This window comes from Ursus arctos, unplaced genomic scaffold (assembly GCF_023065955.2).
Source record: "Ursus arctos isolate Adak ecotype North America unplaced genomic scaffold, UrsArc2.0 scaffold_21, whole genome shotgun sequence".
NCBI classification, from domain to species: domain Eukaryota; kingdom Metazoa; phylum Chordata; class Mammalia; order Carnivora; family Ursidae; genus Ursus; species Ursus arctos.
In genome coordinates, this window is record NW_026622886.1 from 12,937,018 (window position 1) to 12,959,236 (window position 22,219).

General features: G+C 36.0%; 1 protein-coding gene across 2 annotated transcripts in view; it reads right to left on the reverse strand.

The window, feature by feature from the left end:
• PARPBP (PARP1 binding protein) overlaps positions 1-22,219 on the reverse strand; it is a 74,531-nt gene that overhangs the window by 12,847 nt on the left and 39,465 nt on the right. For both annotated transcript variants that reach the window (XR_008960793.1, XM_026499797.4), the window contains exons 7-9: positions 13,132-13,315; positions 10,334-10,512; positions 8,344-8,425 (exon numbers count right to left, since the gene is read on the reverse strand). Coding sequence is in view for 1 of the 2 variants with exons in the window: in XM_026499797.4 (XP_026355582.1) it covers positions 8,344-8,425; positions 10,334-10,512; positions 13,132-13,315 (445 nt within the window). In the remaining variant the exon portion in view is untranslated. The remainder of the gene's footprint in view (positions 1-8,343; positions 8,426-10,333; positions 10,513-13,131; positions 13,316-22,219) is intronic.

Consider the following 22,219-nt stretch of genomic DNA (forward strand, 5'->3'; position numbering starts at 1 on the left):
TAAAGACCACTATACAGTAAAATACAATCATAAACACCAATTCCTTCCTCTCTCTATTGCCATTTAGTGTCAGAGCCAAGTAGACTAAGTCAGCTCCACTATTAAGTAACAGAGGCAACATAATTATAATCTCATTAGTATTTAACCATGGCTTTGCACACTGACATAAAACATTTCATAGTAGTTATGAGATCTTGGATAAGGTGTTTCCTCAGGATTTTGGTCTCTCATCTATATATGATACTATATTAGATAATCTCTCCTCTACTTCCCAAAACTTTCTAAATTTGTCTATACATTTTATAGTAATTAACTCTTACTAGTTTCTAAAAAAAAAAACCCAAAAAACAAAAAACCTTCTCATTCTTCAAATAGATTTTTTCATTTTGATTTACTTAATTCTAACAAAATATCCCAATGATCTTTTTTAAATTTAAGTTCAATTAATATATAGCGTATTATTTGTTTCAGAGGTAGAGTTCAGTGATCCATCAGTTGCATATAACACCCAGTGCTCATACATCATGTGTCCTCCTTAATGCCCATCACCCCCTTACTCCATCCTCCCTTCCCCCTCCCCTTCAGCAACTCTCAGTTTATTTCCTATGGTGAAGAATCTCTTATGGTTTGTCTCCCTCTCTGATTACGTCTTGTTTTATTTTCCCCTCCCTTCCACTATGCTCCTCTGTTTTGTTTCTTAAATTCCACACATGAACGAAATCATATGATAATTATCTTTCTCTGATTGATTTATTTCACTTAGCATAATACCCTCTAGTTCAAACTATGGAAAGAGCCCAGATGTCCATCGACAGATGAATGGATATATATAGATATATATATAGATATATATATAGATATATATATAGATATATATATAGATATATATATAGATATATATATAGATATATATATAGATATATATATATACACACACACACACACACACACACACACACACACACACACACAATGGAATATTACTCAGCCATCAAGAAAAAAATGAAATCTTGCCATTTGCATCGATGTGGATGGAACTAGAGGGTATTATCCCAATGATCTTTAATTGAAAATATTAAAGTTTGTCAGTATCCATAGCAGGGAAAAAAATTAAAGAACTTATACATTACATTTCTGGTTCTAATGAAGTCCAAAGAATGGATTTTTTTAAAAAAGATACTATGCCTTGACTGTAAGTACTTGTGTAATATAACAAAGGATTAACAAATTTTACTCATAGAAAAATTGTATAAAACACTTTGATATATTCCACAGGTATTAAGTACTGACAACTAAAAATAACCAAAAGAAAGACAAGACATTAATATAAACTAAATGGATTTTGGGTATGAAACAGATAATAACAAATAAACAAATTTTACCCATAGAAAAATTGTATAAAACACATTGATGTATTCCACATGTATTAAGTACTGACAACCAATAATAACCAAAAGAAAGACAAGACTTATTAATATAAACTAAATGGGTCTTGGGTATGAAACAGATGTTAACTAAAAGTTCTTCTAATTGGGACTAACTTTCCAAATGGCAATATAAAGAGCATACAAATTAGAGTTCTCAAAGTTGTATCAAGATGAATAATGGTTTGATAATTTAAAGTAATTGTAAATTTTACACAAAAATTTTGTTGAACAAATGAATGAATTCCCAACCATAGAAGAGTATCTCTACCTGCACATAGTAGATGCTCAAGAAATGTAGCTGAATGCATTAAGACCAAGTTTCTTTTTGAAAAATAAGACCAAGAAAATTTTAAGCATTTAAAAAACATATTATTAGCTACTTACAGGCACAAATATTTGAAATGAGGACAGGAAAACTTAGTTCAAATCAAATAAAGATATAAAAACATAAAGAATAGCTCCAGTCAATAAACAATGTGAAATGTTCTTCTAGTCTTAATCTACAATTATTGATATTCTGCCGTTATGTCCTTAGACAGGAACAAAATGCAATTCATGTAGTCTCTCAAGATTCAGTTTAAAATGTGAGAAATGGAACAGAAGGAGGAGTCAAGAGATTCAAATAGCAAGATTGATTTAATGTGCTGTTGGCTTTGAGGAAGGAAGAAGCACTATAAAAAGGAACGCTGGCTGATAGCCTTTAGAAACTGAGAGTACCCCTTGACGGAGAGCTAGTGAAAAAAGCGGGACCTCAGTCCTACAACTCAGGAGCTGGAGTCTACCAACAACTTGAATGAGTTTGGAAGCAAATTCTTCTTCAAATACTCCAGATGGGAACCTAGCCTGGCTAAGACCCTGAATTTGGGTTTGTGAGATCTGAAGCAGAGAACAGTCAAGCTCGCTGACCTACAGAAACATTTTACAAATAAAGATGCTATCAACATTCATGTTCAAGTTTTTGTTTAAATATATGTCTTCATTTCCATTGGGTAATACCTGGAAGTGGACTGTCTGGATCATATACTAGATCTGTGAACTGAAGTTCTAAAATGTTAAAGAACTTAATCATAGTCACATATAGAAACCTGCAGAGCTGAATGTAATTCTGGATCTCAACTCACCAGGAAACCCATCCTCAAATTCAAAGAAATGTTTTGTGTTACATGACTCAATTAAAGTTGATTGACATTAAGAGGAGAGTTAAGATGGCAGAGGAGTAGGGGACCCCTTTTTCAGCCGGTCCCCTGAGTCGAGCTGGATAGGTACCAGACCAGCCTAAATAACCACGGAATCAGCCTGAGACGCAGGAAGATACATCTGGATCTCTACAAATGAACATCTCCAGCGCTGAGTATTGAGATAAATAAATAAATAAAATCTTTAAAGAAGAAGCCCACATCCCTAAGATCCCTATAAAACAAGGGGCACGGCCTGGGACCCAGTCAATAATTTGGGCTCTGGACAACCCCGCAACCTCTCCTCAACAGAATGACAAGAAGGAGAAGCCCCCCACAGCAAAGAAAAGACAATGAGTCTGTGGCCTCTGCCACAGAAATAATGGATATGGATGTAACCAAATTATCAGAAATGGAATTCAGAGTAACGATGGTCAAAATGATGAGTAGAATTGAAAAAACTATTAACGAAAAGGGTACTGAGAATATAGAATCCCTAAGGACAGAAATGAGAGCGAATCTGACAGAAATTAAAAATTCTATGAGCCAAATGCAGGCAAAACTAGAGGCTCTGACAGCCAGGGTCACAGAGGCAGAGGAACAGGCTAGTGAATTGGAGGATGGGTTAATAGAGGAAAAAATGAAAATAGAAGATGGTCTTAAAAAAATCCACGGCCACGAATGTAGGTTATGGGAGATTACTGACTCAATGAAACGATCCAATGTTAGAATCATGGGCATCCCCAAAGGGGTGGAGAAAAACAGAGGTCTAGAAGAGATATTTGAACAAATTGTAGCTGAAAACTTCCCTAATCTAGCAAGGGAAACAAACATTCGTGTCCAAGAGGCAGAGAGGACCCCTCCCAAGCTCAACCATGACAAACCTATGCCACGTCACGTCATAGTGCAAATCGCAAATATTAGATCCAAGGATACAGTATTGAAAGCGGCCAGGGCAAAGAAATTTCTCACGTACCAAGGCAAAGGTATAAGAATTACGTCAGACCTGTCTACACAGACCTGGAATGAGAGAAAGGGTTGGGGGAGCATATTTAAAGCTCTTTCAGAGAAAAACATGCAGCCAAGGATCCTTTATCCAGTAAGGCTGTCATTCAGAATTGATGGAGAAATAAAGACATTTCAGAATCGCCAGTCACTAACCAATTTCGTAACCACGAAACCAGCCCTACAGGAGATATTACGGGGGGTTCTATAAAAGTAAAAAGGCCCCAAGAGTGATACAGAACAGAAAGTCACAGCCAATACAAACAAAGACTTTACTGGCAACATGGCATCATTAAAATCATATCTCTCCGTACTCAGTCTTAATGTGAATGGCTTAAATTCTCCCATAAAACGCCACAGGGTTGCAGATTGGATAAAAGGAAATGACCCATCCATTTGCTGTCTGCAAGAGACTCATTTCGAACCCAAAGATGCATTCAGACTGAGAGTAAGAGGATGGAATACCATCTTTCATGCAAATGGACCTCAAAAGAAAGCTGGGGTAGCAATTCTCATATCAGACAGATTGGATTTTAAACTACAGACTATAGTTAGAGATGCAGAAGGGCACTATATTATTCTTAAAGGAAGTATTCAACAAGTGGATATGACAATTATAAATATATATGCCCCCAACAGGGGAGCAGCAAGATACACAAGCCAACTCTTAACCAGAATAAAGAGACATATAAATAAAAATACATTAATAGTAGGGGACCCCAACACTCCACTATCAGAAATAGACAGAACACCCTGGCAAAAACTAAGCAAAGAAACAAAGGCTTTGAATGCCATACTCGACAAGTTGGACCTCATAGATATATATAGAACACTACACCCCAGAACCAAAGAATACTCATTCTATTCTAATGCCCATGGAACATTCTCAAGAATAGACCATGTTCTGGGACACAAAACAGGTCTCAACCGATACCAAAAGACTGAAATTATCCCCTGCATATTCTCAGACCACAACGCTCTGAAATTGGAACTCAACCACAAGGAAAAATTTGGAAGAAACTCAAACACTTGGAGAATAAGAACTATCCTGCTCAGGAATGACTTGATAAACCAGGAAATCAAAAATCAACTTAAACAATTTATGGAGACCAATGAGAATGAAAATACAACAGTCCAAAACCTATGGGATACTGCAAAGGCAGTCCTAAGGGGGAAATACATAGCCATCCAAGCCTCACTCTAAAGAATAGAAAAATCTAAAATGCAGTTTTTATATTCTCACCTCAAGAAGCTGGAACAGCAACAGAGGGACAGGCCTAATCCACGCACGAGGAAGCAGTTGACCAAAATTAGAGCTGAAATCAATCAAGCAGAAACCAGAAGTACAGTAGAGCAGATCAACAGGACTAGAAGCTGGTTCTTTGAGAGAATCAATAAAATTGACAGATCACTGGCAACACTTATCCAAAAGAAAAGAGAAAAGACCCAGATTATTAAAATTATGAATGAAAAAGGAGAGGTCACGACGAACACCATTGAAATTGGAAGGATTATTAGAAATTTTTATCAACAGCTATATGCCAATAAACCAAGCAATCTGGAAGAGATGGAATCCTTCCTGGAAACGTATAAACTACCAAGATTGAAACAGGAAGAAATTGATTTCTTAAACAGGCCAATTAATTATGAAGAAATTGAGTCAGTGATAAACAACCTTCCAAATAACAAAACTCCAGGCCCGGACGGTTTTCCTGGGGAATTCTACCAAACATTCAAAGAAATAATACCTATTCTCCTAAAGCTATTTCAAAAAATAGAAACAGAAGGAAAGCTACCAAACTCATTCTATGAGGCCAATATTACCTTGATCCCCAAACCAGGCAAAGACCCCCTCAAAAAGGAGAATTACAGACCGATTTCCCTAATGAATATGGACGCCAAAATCCTCAACAAGATACTTGCTAATAGAATCCAACAGTACATTAAAAGGATTATCCATCACGATCAAGTGGGATTCATACCTGGGATGCAAGCGTGGTTCAATATTCGCAAATCAATCAGCGTGATACATCATATCAACAAGAAAAGACTCAGGAACCATATGATCCTCTCAATCGATGCCGAAAAAGCATTTGACAAAATACAGCATCCTTTCCTGATTAAAACCCTTCAGAGTGTAGGAATAGAAGGTACATTTCTCAATCTCATAAAAGCCATCTATGAAAAGCCTACTGCAAATATTATTCTCAATGGGGAAAAGCTGGAAGCGTTTCCCTTAAGATCAGGAACTCGACAAGGATGCCCACTCTCGCCACTATTATTCAACATAGTACTAGAAGTCCTTGCAACAGCAACCAGATGACAAAAAGGGATCAAAGGTATTCAAATTGGCAAAGAAGAAGTCAAAATGTCTCTCTTCGCAGATGACATGATACTCTATATGGAAAACCCAAAAGAAGCCACTCCCAAACTATTAGAAGTTATAGAGCAATCAGTAACGTGGCGGGATACAAAATCAATGCTCAGAAATCAGTTGCATTTCTATACACGAATAACGAGACCGAAGAAAGAGAAATTAGGGAATCCATCCCATTTACAATAGCACCAAAAACCATACGTTACCTTAACCAGAGACATAAAGGACCTATATTCTAGAAACTATAAATCACTTTTGAAAGACATTGAGGAAGACACAAAAAGATGGAAAGATATTCCATGCTCATGGATCGGAAGAATTAACATAGTTAAATGTCCATGCTACCCAGAGCAATCTACACTTTCAATGCTATCCCGATCAAAATACCGAGGACATTTTTCAAAGAACTGGAACAAATAGTCCTTAAATTTGTATGGAAACAGAAAAGGCCCCAAATCTCCAAGGAACTGTTGAAAAGGAAAAACAAAGCTGGGGGCATCACAATGCCGGATTTCGAGCTGTACTACAAAGCTGTGATCACAAAGACAGCATGGTACTGGCACAAAAACAGACACATAGACCAAAGGAACAGAATAGAGAGCCCAGAAATGGACCCTCGGCTCTTTGGGCAACTAATCTTTGATAAAGCAGGAAAAAACATCCGGTGGGAAAAAGACAGTCTCTTCAATAAATGGTGCTGGGAAAATTGGACAGCTACATGCAAAAGAATGAAACTTGACCACTCTCTCACACCATACACAAAAATAAACTCCAAATGGATGAAAGACCTCGATGTGAGACAGGAATCCATCAAAATCCTAGAGGAGAACATAGGCAGCAAACCTCTACGACATCGGCCACAGCAACCTTTTTCATGACACATCCCCAAAGGCAAGAGAAACAAAAGATAAAATGAATTTATGGGACTTCATCAAGATAAAAAGCTTCTGCACAGCCAAGGAAACAGTCAGAAAAACTAAGAGGCAGCCCACGGAATGGGAGAATATATTTGCAAATGATGCTACAGATAAAGGACTGGTATCCAAGATCTACAAAGAACTTCTTAAACTCAATACATGAGAAACAAATAAACAAATCAAAAAATGGGCAGAAGATATGAACAGACACTTTTCCAATGAAGACATACAAATGGCTAACAGACACATGAAAAAATGTTCAAAATCATTAGCCATCAAGGAAATTCAAATCAAAACCACTCTGAGATATCACCTTACGCCAGTTAGAATGGCAAAAATAGACAAGGCAAGAGACAACAATTGTTGGAGAGGATGTGGAGAAAGGGGATCCCTCCTACATTGTTGGTGGAAATGCAAGTTGGTACAGCCACTCTGGAAAACAGTGTGGAGGTCCCTTAAAAAGTTAAAAATTGAGCTACCCTATGATCCAGCCATTGCACTACTGGGTGTTTACCCCAAAGATACAGACGTAGTGAAGAGAAGGGCCATATGCACCCCAATGTTCATAGCAGCAATGTCCACAATAGCTAAATCGTGGAAGGAGCCGAGATGCCCTTCAACGGATGACTGGATTAAGAAGTTGTGGTCCATATATACAATGGAATATTACTCAGCTATCAGAAAGAACGAGTTCTCAACATTTGCTACAACAAGGACGGCACTGGAGGAGATAATGCTAAGTGAAATAAGTCAAGCAGAGAAAGACAACTATCATATGATTTCTCTCATCTATGGAACATAAGAACTAGGATGATCGGTAGGGGAAGAAAGGGATAAAGAAAGGGGGGGTAATCAGAAGGGGGAATGAAACATGAGAGACTATGGACTATGAGAAACAAACTGAGGGCCTCAGAGGGGAGGGGGGTGGGGGAATGGGATAGGCCGGTGATGGGTAGTAAGGAGGGCACGTATTGCACGGTGCACTGGGTGTTATACACAACTAATGAATCATCGAGCCTTACATCGGAAACCAGGGATGTACTGTATGGTGACTAATATAATATAATAAAAAATCATTATAAAAAAAATAAAATAAAATAAAAAAATAAAAAATAAATAAAAAAAAATAAAATGTGAGAAATGTAAATGAGAAAATCATGTCTTCCCCTTCATTCACTGAACAGATATTTATGGAACACTTACAATAGCAAGAACTTATTCCTTTCCTTCTTTCAGGTCCAGCAGGTGGAATAAGCCAAAGACTAATTAGTCAAGATTATATAAAAGGAAAGTTTCTATATGTCAGTATCATAATTCATTTTCCATTTAATTCGTATTGTTCCATGTATAATATATATTTATAATATCCAGCTCAGCTTTCTATATTTCTTCTACTAATAAAACCATTTTTATCATTTTTATGACAGTACATTAAACTATACCTTAATTTTTTTCTCTTGCATTGACTTATGGATGCGTTCTCTTAGGGGTTTCACTGATGAATTATTCACTTGTGTGGGAGATCTATGTCCAAAAAAAGTAAAAATATATAAACAAAGGTAGCTTTTTAACTTGTTTTTGCCCCTCCCTTACCCAAAAGCAGTAATAAAATAAAAAGACAACTAAATCTAGTTGTTTATAATACTGCATAAAAGTGTATTACTATTGAGAGTTCTAAATATTAATAATTTGCTAAGTTAATTAATTCAGTCACTACATACTTGAGTTTCTAATATACATATGGCACTGTGTAAGATATTATGAAGGATAGAAAGTAGATTCAGTCACTGCCCTGAATTCAGGCATCCTGAAGCCTAAGGAAATAAGATATCCACACAACTAAAATTTAAAATAAAAAAGGACAAATGCTGTGGCAGGGGAATTCAAGAGAAAAATACAGTTTAGAAATAGGACGGTCAAAGAAGGCACAATGGAGAAAGAAATGCTGGAGCTTTGGAACCAGGCAAACCTGGATTCCTCAATAAATTCCTTTCTGGCTTAACAGAGCCAGAGTCATAACCTCTTTAACTCAAAAGACTATTATATAAGAATAAAGAAGAGTCTATTCTAAGAAACACTAGTTTATAACCTTACATTCACTTATATTCATACACCACATTGTCCTTAATTTTATCATTTCAATGCAGACCATGAAAAAATTGACTTTACCATGAATTGGCCCTTGTCTGCACAAGGATAATTGCAAATGGTAAGGTAACTATAAACAATTGAAATATGTTTGGTCACGTGGTTGAGAAAAAAAATTCTTTAACATGGATGTAGGGATTGATTTTAATAAAATTCTATAAACACAAAATAACTTTCTCTTAAAGAAATGATAGAATTGAATCTGAGAGAAAATTTAATCATTTATGTTTTTACCTAAAAAGCAAACTTTGTTAAACAGAAGTAAGGTAAAAGAAGAAAAAAAAAGATTCATTTTTTCTTTCCACTTTTTTTGTAAATCACTGATAAAAAAATTTTCGTTGTTAGGAAAATATTTGAACACTTTTAAGGTAGAACATAGGAGAATTACATCATGTCCAAATATAAAAGAATAATCATTAAAAGCTGGTGAAGAGATTTAAATAAACTGGAGGACAACATTGAAGGACAGACCATCACAAAGTTTCTCTTTAAAGAGAAGACAAAAATGGAAGAGAGCAAACAAGTAGGATGACTTTGTAAAGTTTCTCCACAATGTACTAAATAAAATTTAAAATTGCTGTTCTAAAATTTTACATGTTTCTATAAATGAATGTTCATTAATGCAAAATATCACCAACCTACTCAATGTTTGACCTAGTTATTATTAAAACTGAAGCGTGTCAATGTCTTGCACACAATACCAAAACTATTTTGGTAAGTATTTTTCTTCACAAGAGGAAGAATCAACAGATGTCAATTCCAATGTGAGTCTGGTGTATACGCTCTCTCCTGTTCTCACGCAGAGCAGCACAATCCTTGGAGGACAGACCTTACGTTTTGGAGCAAGGCAGTTTTGCTACTTGCTAATAACTGTACTCTCCTAGGCAAATTACTTAATCTTTGTCTCTCAAGTACCTAATTGTTTGCTATTACTGAAAGATGTTGTTATGAGAGCTGAGATAATGTAAGTAAAAGCAGTCACCAAAGTTTTTTGACACACACAGGAAAGGAAATAAATATTTCCAAAGCAAAAAATAAGCGCAAAAAACTAAAAACAAAAATACCTGTCATATTCTCTCACAAAATATTATGTTTTTATAAAAACGTTCTCATATCCAAATGTTCAATCTCCCTTTAACTTTTGTTTTCTCTCTTCAGTTTTCTGTAGTCTCCAAGTTTCTTATCATAATGTATTTCTTTTTAATCAATGAGGTGTTTTTAAAAAAAATTCCCTTTATAGACTAGAGTTAGCATTCACATACGTATAACTTCCACATTACTTACCTAAAAAGTGTAAGAATAGAAGTTCCATTATGATGAATTGTGTTTTCATCGTCATATAAAAGCTCTGCTTTGTTTTTGGTAGGCATACTGGCTGCTTCTTCATCCAAAAGGACTAGTAAAGTTTTCACAGTATCTCTGCCACAGTATGCAGTGCCATGGTTTATGGCATAAGATTTTGGCTGGAACAAAAAATACTATTAACCAAATGTAACAATCACCAAAGTTGGGGCAATCAGCCATTCTTTTCCATTTCAATAACATCTGGCTTTAAGTCATAAAATTTAGTAACTATCTAGCTATGTGACCCTAGGTAGCCTCATGACTGGCCTCCCTGTGTATTTTTTCTCTCTTATACCAAAGAGAGATGGGGTTCCATTGATGTGAATACCAACCCCGCGGATGGTTGTAAAGATCTATTCAAATGCAAAAATTTAGAGCTAAGATTCATTCATTCAGTAATCTATTGATAAAGACACACCAAGTGCTAAGCACAGTATTTGAAGCTAAGGCTACAAAGGTAAAAACCACAGCCTCAAGGCACCCAAAGTCTCCTTGATAAAGTACGTAAGTAACCAACAACTGCATTACAAAGTACTAAGTGCTGTTTCTAACAGAATCTATACATGGTACAGTAGGAGCACACAAAGGTAGTGATCGATTTACTCTGGAATCAAGATGGCATCATGGAGGAGGAGACACACAGGCGTGGGAGGGAACGTGGCACAATTAAGGACCAGGTTAACATGATATGGCTGAAGAACAGGGTAACAGAGAGGGAGTTACGTGAGACGAACCTACGAAAGCTCTATAGATCTGGCAAAGAAATTATAAATCAGTCTGTTAACGGAGTTAAAATCTTTTGCTTTATTAATCAAGGACATAAATGCTCCTACTTAGATTATAAAAAAATGATGGCAATGCATAAAATATTCCAGGGTAAGAATGTTATTAAATCTGGAGACAGGGCCACAAATTAAGAGGCTGCAATAGTCCAGCTTGGAAATGAAGAAGGTAGTCGCAATGAACTAAAATAGTAGCAGTGCAGATAAAGAATAAGCAGGTTAAAAGAGGAAAGCTAGCAAAACTTAGTGACTAGACAGAATAAGGGAAAGTAGATGATAATATAATATATGCAGACACATCTAAGCACAAACTCTGAAAATATTTCTAGCTGGGTTTGATACCAACTTACCAGTTGATACCAATTTACCAACTGTATAATTCTGGGAAAGTTCCTTAACCTCATTGTGCTTCAGTTTAATCACTGGTTAAATAGGGTTGATGATAGAATGATAGTGCCCAACCCATACAGTATGTTAGACATTGTGCCTAAATAACGTCTGGGACATCTGTTGTAGCTGTGCCACTTTCCCCAACTGTCATTAACATAGTCTTGACCTCCTTTCTCTCCTGGGCTTGACCAAACTGTACTGTATAGCTACACTTAAATTTTAACAAACTGCTTATCGCAATAATGATTGCTATCACATTATATGTGTTTATCACAATAGTAATGGCTTATCACAATATATGTGCTTAACATATATTTTTCATTAGTACCGGAGAAAAGTCCATATTGTTTAATATTAACTTATTGAGAATTATTGGATAGTATTTTTCAAAGATTTCTGATTTGGTTGAAAACGTAAAATTAAGAACCAGGTTGTTTGTATCTTTATTTCTTGTGACAGGAAATGGCAGAAACTGGCGCTCTTAATTACCTGAATTGTGACAGTTTCTGATTTAGACTTTTAGTAATAACTTGGTTGTCTTTTGAGCCAAGCTACTCCACAGGAAGCATTATCACACACGAAACACATGGGGCAACAACCCAGAATCTCCCCTATGTCCCACCTTCCAATTAATCTGAAAACATGTATTGTTACAGAAAAATACCTAAAAATGGTTCCCAAGGACCGTGAATAGATGAATAATAAAACATAAGCAAATTCTTTCTTCAGACACTGATTATCACAATCACACCTAAGGAAAAGGGGCTTTTGCTGCTTGGATTAAACTGCAACAAATGGATTGTGACACATATGCCCAAATTCTTTTTTAGAGCTAAAAAGATGGTAGCCAATTTCTCTTATAATACTATAGTTACTGTACCGTACAATGTAGAAAGGACGGAAGGAAGGAAGGAAGGAAGGAAGGAAGGAAGGAAGGAAGGAAGAAAGAAAGAAAGAAAGAAAGAAAGAAAGAAAGAAAGAAAGAAAGAAAGAAAGAAAGAGGTAAACATTCCGGGAATATATACTTAAGAAATTTCTAATTATAGGAGAAATTCCTAATGTTTGCAGTAGGCTGGTAATAGATGTAGAAAACAGCAGATCATAAAGATGAAAAAAATTCTATTAAAGAAGAATAAATAGAAACCATTTCTGTTGCTGTTCTACAGAGTACCTAGTACTGGGGCCAGAACCGGAGAAACCTTGCTCTTATTTTATATTTGAATAAATGGCAAAATAATGATTTCATAGGAATAATTATTGAAAAATATTATAAAACACTTTAATATTCATCAAGAATTATAAATTTCTAGTGCTACAAGGGATACTGAAGATTATCCACCACGCTACTTTTAACAAATACAGACAATTTGGCCCAAAGATGTTATAATTTATTTCAAGTTGAACATAATCCTACATAATCCTATTGAGAAACTTAAATTTTTAACATCTCATAACACAGGAAAAACATTCTTCTGACTTAAGTAGCAATAGTAAAACATTTCTATTAACAAGTAGAAGCGATAATGTTTTGTATAGAAGGATAATGAAAAATAAAAAGCTCATTACCCGTGCGGGACTGACGTCAGTGGTACTAACAGCTACATCTCCTTGTTGAGAATTGATAATATTTTTAATCCTCAAATCCAAATCCTGAGTTACTTCCTCTACTGCTTTACAAAAAGGGTCCCTGCTGTTCTGGCCTTTAATCAGCTGCATCTTTATCACTGAGAGTATCCGACCCCCCGCAATGCTGAAAATAGAAATAAGATCACCTTTATAATAGTATTAGAAATGACAATATGCTTATAAGCTTGAAAATAAACTTCTCAAAGTTAATCAACACTTTTCAAAAAATACGACTTTGATCTTATAAATCAAACTAACACATTTAAGAAAAGGATGAGAACCATGAACAACAAAACTAAAAAATTTTTCTTAAAGCAAGTTATTTCAACAAAGTTACTTCTGTCCTGATTTGAAAGGTGAAGGGAAATATTTTAGTTATAGGTGATATACAGTAATAGATGATATATATAGGTGCAGTTATACACACATAAAATATTTAAAATATGTACCTTTAGATACAAGGTAACAGAAATGCTACCTCTCATTGAATACCGAGAATCCTACATTGCTTTAATCTTAAAATCATTTCAATAAGTATTATTATCCTTAAATCACACATGAGAAAATTGAGTCTCAAAAAGTTTAAACAGCTTGTCCAAGAACACAGAGTGTTTTGGGCTAGGAAGGAGGTAGTGAGGACTGACCTGAAACATGACATTGCTTTCTAATATGAAAACTGTTATTATGTGGAAGGGGAAATTAAGTTAGTTAATATTGATCTAAAGCAAACCAAAGACTGGACCAACTATGTTCAACAGACAAGTGTTTTAAAAAACCTGAAATCAATTATTTCTTTATACTAAGCCTGAACCTGAATGAATTTAGGTTGCAGTTCCTGCTCTAGAAGGCTGACCTAAAAAATGTGAGAAATATATAGGAAGAAGGAGTCTGATCTATTGCAAGGAAGAAATTAGAGGTGTCCAACAATAGAAGAGGGCTCTTTTTTAATGTCAGGAGATCTCCGCCCCTAGAGGTATCCCTGGAAAGGCTGTGCAGTGCTGAATGAGAAGGTGGTATGGCCTGGCTATAAAGTCAGAATGCCTGAACACAAAATAACAGCTCCCCATCTCTCCACTTCCCCCACCTCCTACCTTGAGTATGCTATTTAACTTTTCTGTGACTTTTACAGTGGCATAAAGGAAATTATGAATTAGAGTTTTTATCCACACTGCCTTATTGCCAGGTTTTATGTTTTAGGGAAGAAGCCAGGTTTCCTAACAAACACTGGAAATATGATTGTTCACATTCAAATAGCTGTTCCAAATAAAGAAGGGAAGTTAAAAGAATTGCAGAAACACTTAATGTATGATTAGACCAGTGTTTCCCAAATTTGCCTGATTATCAGAATCATATTCAGTATTTGTTTAAAATATCAATTCCAGATCCCACTCTGTTGAATCACAAAGTGCAAAGAAGAGTACTGAACAGTTGCATTGTTTTAAAAATACCACAGGTGATTCTGACAACTATATAAGCTTGAGAAACATTTCATTAAAAAAGAAAGAAAGAAACTGAAGGAGACACCCATATGTTATCAACTCTAAATTAAGCTGCTTTAGCCTTCCCTAACTCCTATTAAATTCTCAACTGACCAACCTTGACCCATAGGTAGACATCTCTATCTACTACCCCTATTCAGCAGGAAGAAACTACAGAAGATGGGACCTTCTGCCTTCAACAACCTTCAAGATTTAAGGGTCAAAGTTGTTTAGGGGGGCAATGATGAGGGAAACAAAGGCAAGAGAAATGTAGCTTAAATTAAATCTCCTTATAGCTTGCAGCCCAATGATACCCAAAACATGTGTGACCTTCCTCAAGGAACTCATGGCCACCTTAGTGCCTTTATGTTTTATTAAAGACTGAAAGTAACCTTAACAGCAGCTAACCCCTCAAAGTCCTGAAAGGCTTGCTTCCAAATTCCTTAGAAATTTGTACTATCCCTAAGCATCACTAATTAAAAAACATATAATCAGTTACTCCTCACAATCCCAAGGCAGTTCTTTCTGCCCACAGATCCTGTCCCCATGCTATAATAAAATCACCTTTTGGCAACAAAACAAAAGAAAGAAAGAAAGAAAGAAAGAAAGAAAGAAAGAAAGAAAGAAAGAAAGAAAGAAAGAAAGAAACAATATATTTACTAATCCTTATACTACCAGTTTATACTTGGCATACAGAAGAAATGATTGCTACGTTTCTTGAATAAATGACACTATCACACACGACAATCTGAAATTTTTAATAGTAAGACAAAAGATATATATTTTACTATTACTATATTATCATTTGTGATAAATACTTAGGAGCTTTCCACTTGTACTATGACAGACTAAATAAAAACTCTGGGGGAATATCTCACTGAGTTTGGCAGCAATAGGGGGAAATCTCTAAGTACCACTTAATCTCTCCCCAAAAAAGGAAAAAACAAGTGCTGGAGTGGAAAGTTGGGAGCTGTGAAGTGGGAGGCAAGCAGAATGAATGGATTTTTCTGAAGACAAAAATCTCTGGTAGCACTTTGATCAGGACACAAAGCCCCAGGTAGGAGAGGGCAAGCAGAGAATTTCACATCAAGTCTACACATTTTGAGGGAGAAGGAAGTACTATGGCTTTTATTAGACTTATTTTATGTATTTTATATTCTTGAAGCTCTTTTTTGAAGCACTAAATATCTATTTGGTGATGGCATAGAAATACGATTGTTTATTTATTGACCTTGTGTCCAGTAACACTGTTAAAACACTACTAATAATATTAATAATTTGCCTTTAAATTCCTGGAGTTTTATATACATATACAATATTATTATCATCAAATAGAATTTTATTTCTTCCTTTTCAATTATTATATCTCCACTTCTTTTTCTTGCCTTACTACTAACTGAACTGAACATCTGATATTACGTTGAAAAGAAATGATAAGAGCAGGACCTCTTATCTTGTTCTAAATCTTAAATAGAATGCTAAAACATTATACCATTAAGTATAGAAACCCTTTATCAGGTTAAAGCCCTTATTCTTAGTTCATTTTACACAGGGTGGGCAACCCTGCAGAGTAGGTATGTTCCAATAGACTCCTCATCTTAGACAGTCCCTGGGCTTTTGTCTTTGCACTCTCAGACTTTAGTGGCTCTAAGAACAGACCTTCCAAATCACCAAACACTCTCAAAATAAAAGCTCACTTCCGTGCTTGACTTCCCTTTCTGGCTTTCTTCCCTCCCCTAGTTTTTGGCCTGTATTCTCATTACATATGCCTACTCATCAACGCACTCAAGACGTATTTTAAAAATATGCTAACCAGCATTATTAACTATTTTCAATGGAAGGGTCAACCAGGGGACCTAGTGTGCCATATTTGTGTAATCAGAAGTCTGAGTAAACTCTAAGAATTCTTTGAGATATATATATATCATATATGTGTATATATGCACTTTCTTTTTCAATGGTTTTTTCCTTGATTTTCAGTCAAAATCACAGAAAGTAAAGTCACCTTTACTTCCTTTTCTCATTCTTTCTATAAGAACAAATACACTAAATATTAAAGATGATATGACTCCTTAATTGAATTATATTAGGAAAAAGTTTATAGGATTTGTGTTTCAGATACTTGCCAAGCTCAACATTTTGACGCTTGGCAAAATACCTCAAACACCAGGGCTACGACTAGTCTACTGCTATACATTCTCTACTAGAGCCAGATATTAGCTCTTCAAATATCTGCTCAGCAACATGGTGGCATAATCTAGACTCTTGCTTCTAGAGACTGGAGTCTCTGAAGTTTTAACTCAAATGACACCAGGACATTTGTGCTAGGCACTGGGATACGATGAATAAAATATTTCTCTTTAAGAGATCATGTGAGAAAGTGAGATATTAAAGGTATAGAGGGAGTTTGAGTGGGTGGGTAAGGGAAAAAGGAGTTATTCAGGAAGGCATCCCAGAAGATACATTATGAGTACTCTGCAGAAACATTAATAGAAGAATTTAGGTGAAAAAGAGGTATACTGCAGCTCCTGACTACCAAATGTATCACATTAGAGCCCTGGGGCAGAAAGAGAAAAATAAAGCTAGTGAGGAAAAACACAATTAAATCTCCAGGCCTGGGGGCACCTGGGTGGCTCAGTTGGTTAAGCGTCTGCCTTCGGCTCAGGTCATGATCCCAGGGTCCTGGGATCAAGCCCCCCATCAGGCTCCCACTCAGTGGGGACCCTGCGTCTCCCTCTCCCTCTGCAGCTCCCCCTGCTTGTGCTCTGTCTCTCTTTCTCTCTCTGTCAAATAAATAAATAAAATCTTAAAAAAAAAAATCCCCAAGCTTGTATTAAAGCATAGTGACTGAAAGAGAGCAATAAGCAATAATACAGATGATTGGTAATACTTTAGTGTAATTATTGAATATCTTTACTATATGGATTGGCTTTCCCCTACCATCTTCAAGAATTAGAAAACTATTTGCTAAAACATATCTTTAAAAATTATGATTAAAAGTGGTCCGTAAGATATATCAAAAATGCTTCTAGAATTTTTTTAAAGATTTATTTATTTATTTATTTATTTGAGAGGGAGAGAGAGAGAGGGCAGACACGGAGGAAGAAGGAGAAGCAGACTCCCCGCTGAAGAAGCCCCAGTGCAGGGCTCGATCCCAGGACACTGGGATCATGATCCAAGCGGAAGGCAGATGCTTAACCTACTGAGCCACCCAAGCGCCCCTAGAATATTTTTAAACGAGAAAAACGTAATAGTGAGATTTTGGACTGGATAATTTCAACTAGATTTAACATTGTATAAATGTATAACATTTAGTCCAATAAATGTAATTCAAGTGTACATTAAAAAGTTCTCATAAACTTGAAATACATAATTTTAAACATTTGAACAACAGAGAACTAACTAATTTATGTAACCTGAAACCGCTAATTTAAGATATTTTTCAGGAAAGTATAGTATGCATTTTATGGTGGCACCTACTGGCAAAAGATAGAAATACAACCAAATTACAGCTAAGATGGCCTGATGAAAAGTTGGCAGTGGGGAGGGAAGTGTGAGAATCAGTTCTTTTATTTCGTCCCTATCTATTCCCCATCCTCTTTTTGATTCAAAGATTACTGTGACTCCCTACCACCTCAACCCTATTACAGTCAGTTATAAGAGTTAAACGCATGTTTATCTTTAAGTTTTAAGGTTGAGAGACAGAGGCCAGAGCAAGATACAGGCAGGAGCTAGAGCACATAGGATTTCTATATCATATTGAGGCTTCTGGAGTCTTATTCTGTACCTAATATGAAATCACTGAAGGATTTTAATCACAGAAGTAACATTTGCTGTTTTAGAATGACCACTGGCAGCTGTAAGAACAACAGGATGGGGCAACTCAAGATTGGAGGCAGAAAGAACAACTCAGAGAGAAGTGAAGAAGTTCAAGCAAGAAAGGATAAGTCTGAAAACAGACTTTCCATTAAAAAATGGAAATAAGATAGCAGCTATAGGAATAGAGATGAAAAAAAGAATATCAAAAATGTTAAGAAGAATTCATGGATCTTGGTGACTGAAGAGATAGAGAAAGGAGTAAAAGGGGTTTAGGATATGTTTCAGATTTCTGGTTAGGTAGCTGGAGGAAGAGAGGCCTCATCGAGCTGGGCACTTCAGGAGGAGAAGCAGGTTTGCAGGAAAAGACAAAGATTTAGTTTGGAACATGTTAAGTTTTAATTGCCTTTGAGATCACAACATATAGTTACAGATATATTTTTGAAACTCAGGAAAGAGGTTTGAATCCCATTGAAATTTAGATTTATAATTTGCATATATGTAGTCCTAGATGTAGATGGAAAACAAGAGAATGAAATCTCAGAAGGGAAAAGAGTTCTAAGAAACAAAATGATCAAATTTAAGGACTCAAAAGAGACCAAAAATTCTACACCAACTAGATCACAAGTGATCTTTGGCAGAATAGCTTCAATAGAGTGGAAAAGTGAATTACTATGAGTCAGTTAAGTACAGACAAGTAAATAAATATTGAGTGTCTACTCTGTGCCAGAAACTGTGCTAGGACTAGGGAATATTAGTGCAGAAAACCAATAAAACCCTCATAGACTTTACAGCCTGGAGAGAAATATATATTAAATAATTAGAAATTCAGAAATGGAATAAAGGATAGCATTTTTTTTCAAGAATCTCAGCTATAAAAGGAAGAAGGAATTGACAAAAACAGGGAAATTGGCTTATTGTTTTATTCTTACAACCTTTATAGACTGTGATGAAAGTACTAGTAGAAGTTGAAATTCTAAGACAAAATGAATAACCAATAAAACAACGTCCCAATAGGTTAGCCATATTATCCCCACTATAGAATATCCTCCCTTCTCCCCATCTAGATTTCATTTCACACCCATTCTCCATGCCTGCCTAACTCCTTCAAGTTCATACTTCAAGATTAGGCTGACCTGTAACAGCCACCCAGGTAAGCATTCCTGACACTTTTATCCCTGGCTCCCACAAACTAGGTCAATTGTCCTTTTCTCTGTACATTCTTCTATTGTTGTATAAGCAGGATATATGTTCTTAGCTTTTAATAACTTTTAAAAATTATGAAATGATTATATACTTACTATATACAAAAATCACCATAAAGATGAAATAAAGAGAAAAAAAAAGAAAGATTTCTCAGGTGGACTATTTAGACACCCACATGAACATACCCACTATTTAGACACCCACTTCTTTAGTGTCTTCCCTAGAACATAGAGTAATTACTCACTGTGCTAAGATAGGATATTCAAAATAACTCATTGATGAGTTAAATAATTTAAGTCTAGGGGCGCCTGGGTGGCACAGCGGTTAAGCGTCTGCCTTCGGCTCAGGGCGTGATCCCGGCGATCTGGGATCGAGCCCCACATCAGGCTCCTCCGCTATGAGCCTGCTTCTTCCTCTCCCACTCCCCCTGCTTGTGTTCCCTCTCTCGCTGGCTGTCTCTATCTCTGTCGAATAAATAAATAAAATCTTTAAAAAAAAAAAAAAAAGAATTTAAGTCTGTTCTCATCCTAGATGCCTCTAAAATGTACTTCTGTCCTGTAGATAATTCATCCCAACCAGAAATTCCTCCGAAGGTAATGTAATTATAACAAACTACACTGGATTGAATATATGCATTTTTATCTGCTTCCTCCTAAAACTGCACTAAAAATGACAAAAAGGCAAGTGTTTCAAAATCCACAAAGAAAGAGAATGTTAGAGGAGACAATAACAGATGACAGCAGAGACATATAATGAAAGCATGGAAAAATGAAAAGCAGATGGATATGTGGTAGCTGACTACTCAGAACAGAGAAAGCTAAAACATAAGTAACTGTTAAAAGAGACACCAATAAGAAGCAACCCCAGAAATTCTCAGAAATTGAATTCAATACTGAAGGCTACAATAAAGAGGGGGTTGCAAATGAGAAAGCTGGTTGACAGTCTACACTGGAAACACGTAGACACCTAAATCTCCTCTCCTATTCTGAGCAGTCAGGCCTGTGCACTTCTCTCCCCTCAGCATGGAAAGCAAGATTACTCTGAAGAAACTAAGCCAGATCGGCTCTGGACCTCGAGGCAACAGGGACTGAAAACAGAGTGCTTAAGTAGAAGTCTACATACTGAACTGGGAGACTCAGCATCAACCCTCACCCTACCTCAAATTTCAGAATATTACTAGCTAGACTAAAAGCTTTCTGCAAGGGACTGAAGGATGCCACTCTGGAAATTTTGGTCTAAGTCCCAAAGAAAAGACCTATAGTTACCGACATTTGGAGAGTCCCCAACAAAAGAGCCAAATGGATACCATGCTATAATGAAATCCACTGTACAGAGCTACTAATCAGCTTTCTACAGTCTCATTCTTAAATATGATAAAAGTACTGTTTAGAATCACCACACATTTTAGAATGACCTCTAACATGAAAGAGGGCAAAACAAATAAAAACATTCAACTTAGATAAAACAAAGACCACCCAGGAAGCAGATAAAAATAATCTTAAAAAATAAATATAATAATCTTAGATAAATGAAACATGACATAAGATCACATATAACTAAATGTGAGAATATGATAAATATTTTTGCCTCCTATTTTCTCAGAAAGCCATGAGAATAAAATAAGGGGTTTACCAATTAAAAATAAGGTCACAAGATCCAAAAAACAAGGCAGAGGCAAAGAAAATTCACAAGATAATGAAGCTTCACCATTACCACTGTGAACAGGCCTAACAAGCAAAAGTACACACTCAATGAAGAACATAGAGGACACTCCAGAAGGAATGTCTTCAAGGGCAAAAACCAGAACTGACAGATGATCTAATAATAGGAAGAATATGTATGGTTTTATTGGAAAGCTCAAAAAAGAATCAATGATAAATATATAGTAAGTAAAGCAGAAGAGGAAAGTAGATAATTATTAACTCTAGGAAAAAAACAAAAATTTCTAAAAGAAAGGAAGAATAACCACAGCATATCACAAAGCTTAGGTATAGGCAGTATTTACAGAGTCTTAATAATATAAATTCTATGGGGCGCCTGGGTGGCACAGCAGTTAAGCGTCTGCCTTCGGCTCAGGGCGTGATCCCGGCGTTATGGGATCGAGCCCCACATCAGGCTCCTCCGCTATGAGCCTGCTTCTTCCTCTCCCACTCCCCCTGCTTGTGTTCCTTCTCTCGCTGGCTGTCTCTATCTCTGTCGAATAAATAAATAAAATCTTTAAAAATATATATATATATAAATTCTAAAATATAACAACCTGAAATTGTGGTATAACTATATTAGAAGGATGAAAGAAGAAAAGTCTTATGTGCGTAACAGGAGGGGGAAGACAGAAAGAGGGGCTGGGAGGTTGGTGAGTGAGTGGCAAATCACCATCTTCCAGGGTAGGAAGTTAATAATGTCTCAAATGGAAAAAGTCAACAAATAGCTGCATTAAAATTTCATTTAAATGAGGTAAATAGAAAAACAAACACAAAAAAATTTTAAGGACAATCTGTGGAGGACTTTTTTACTATTTGACTTTAACA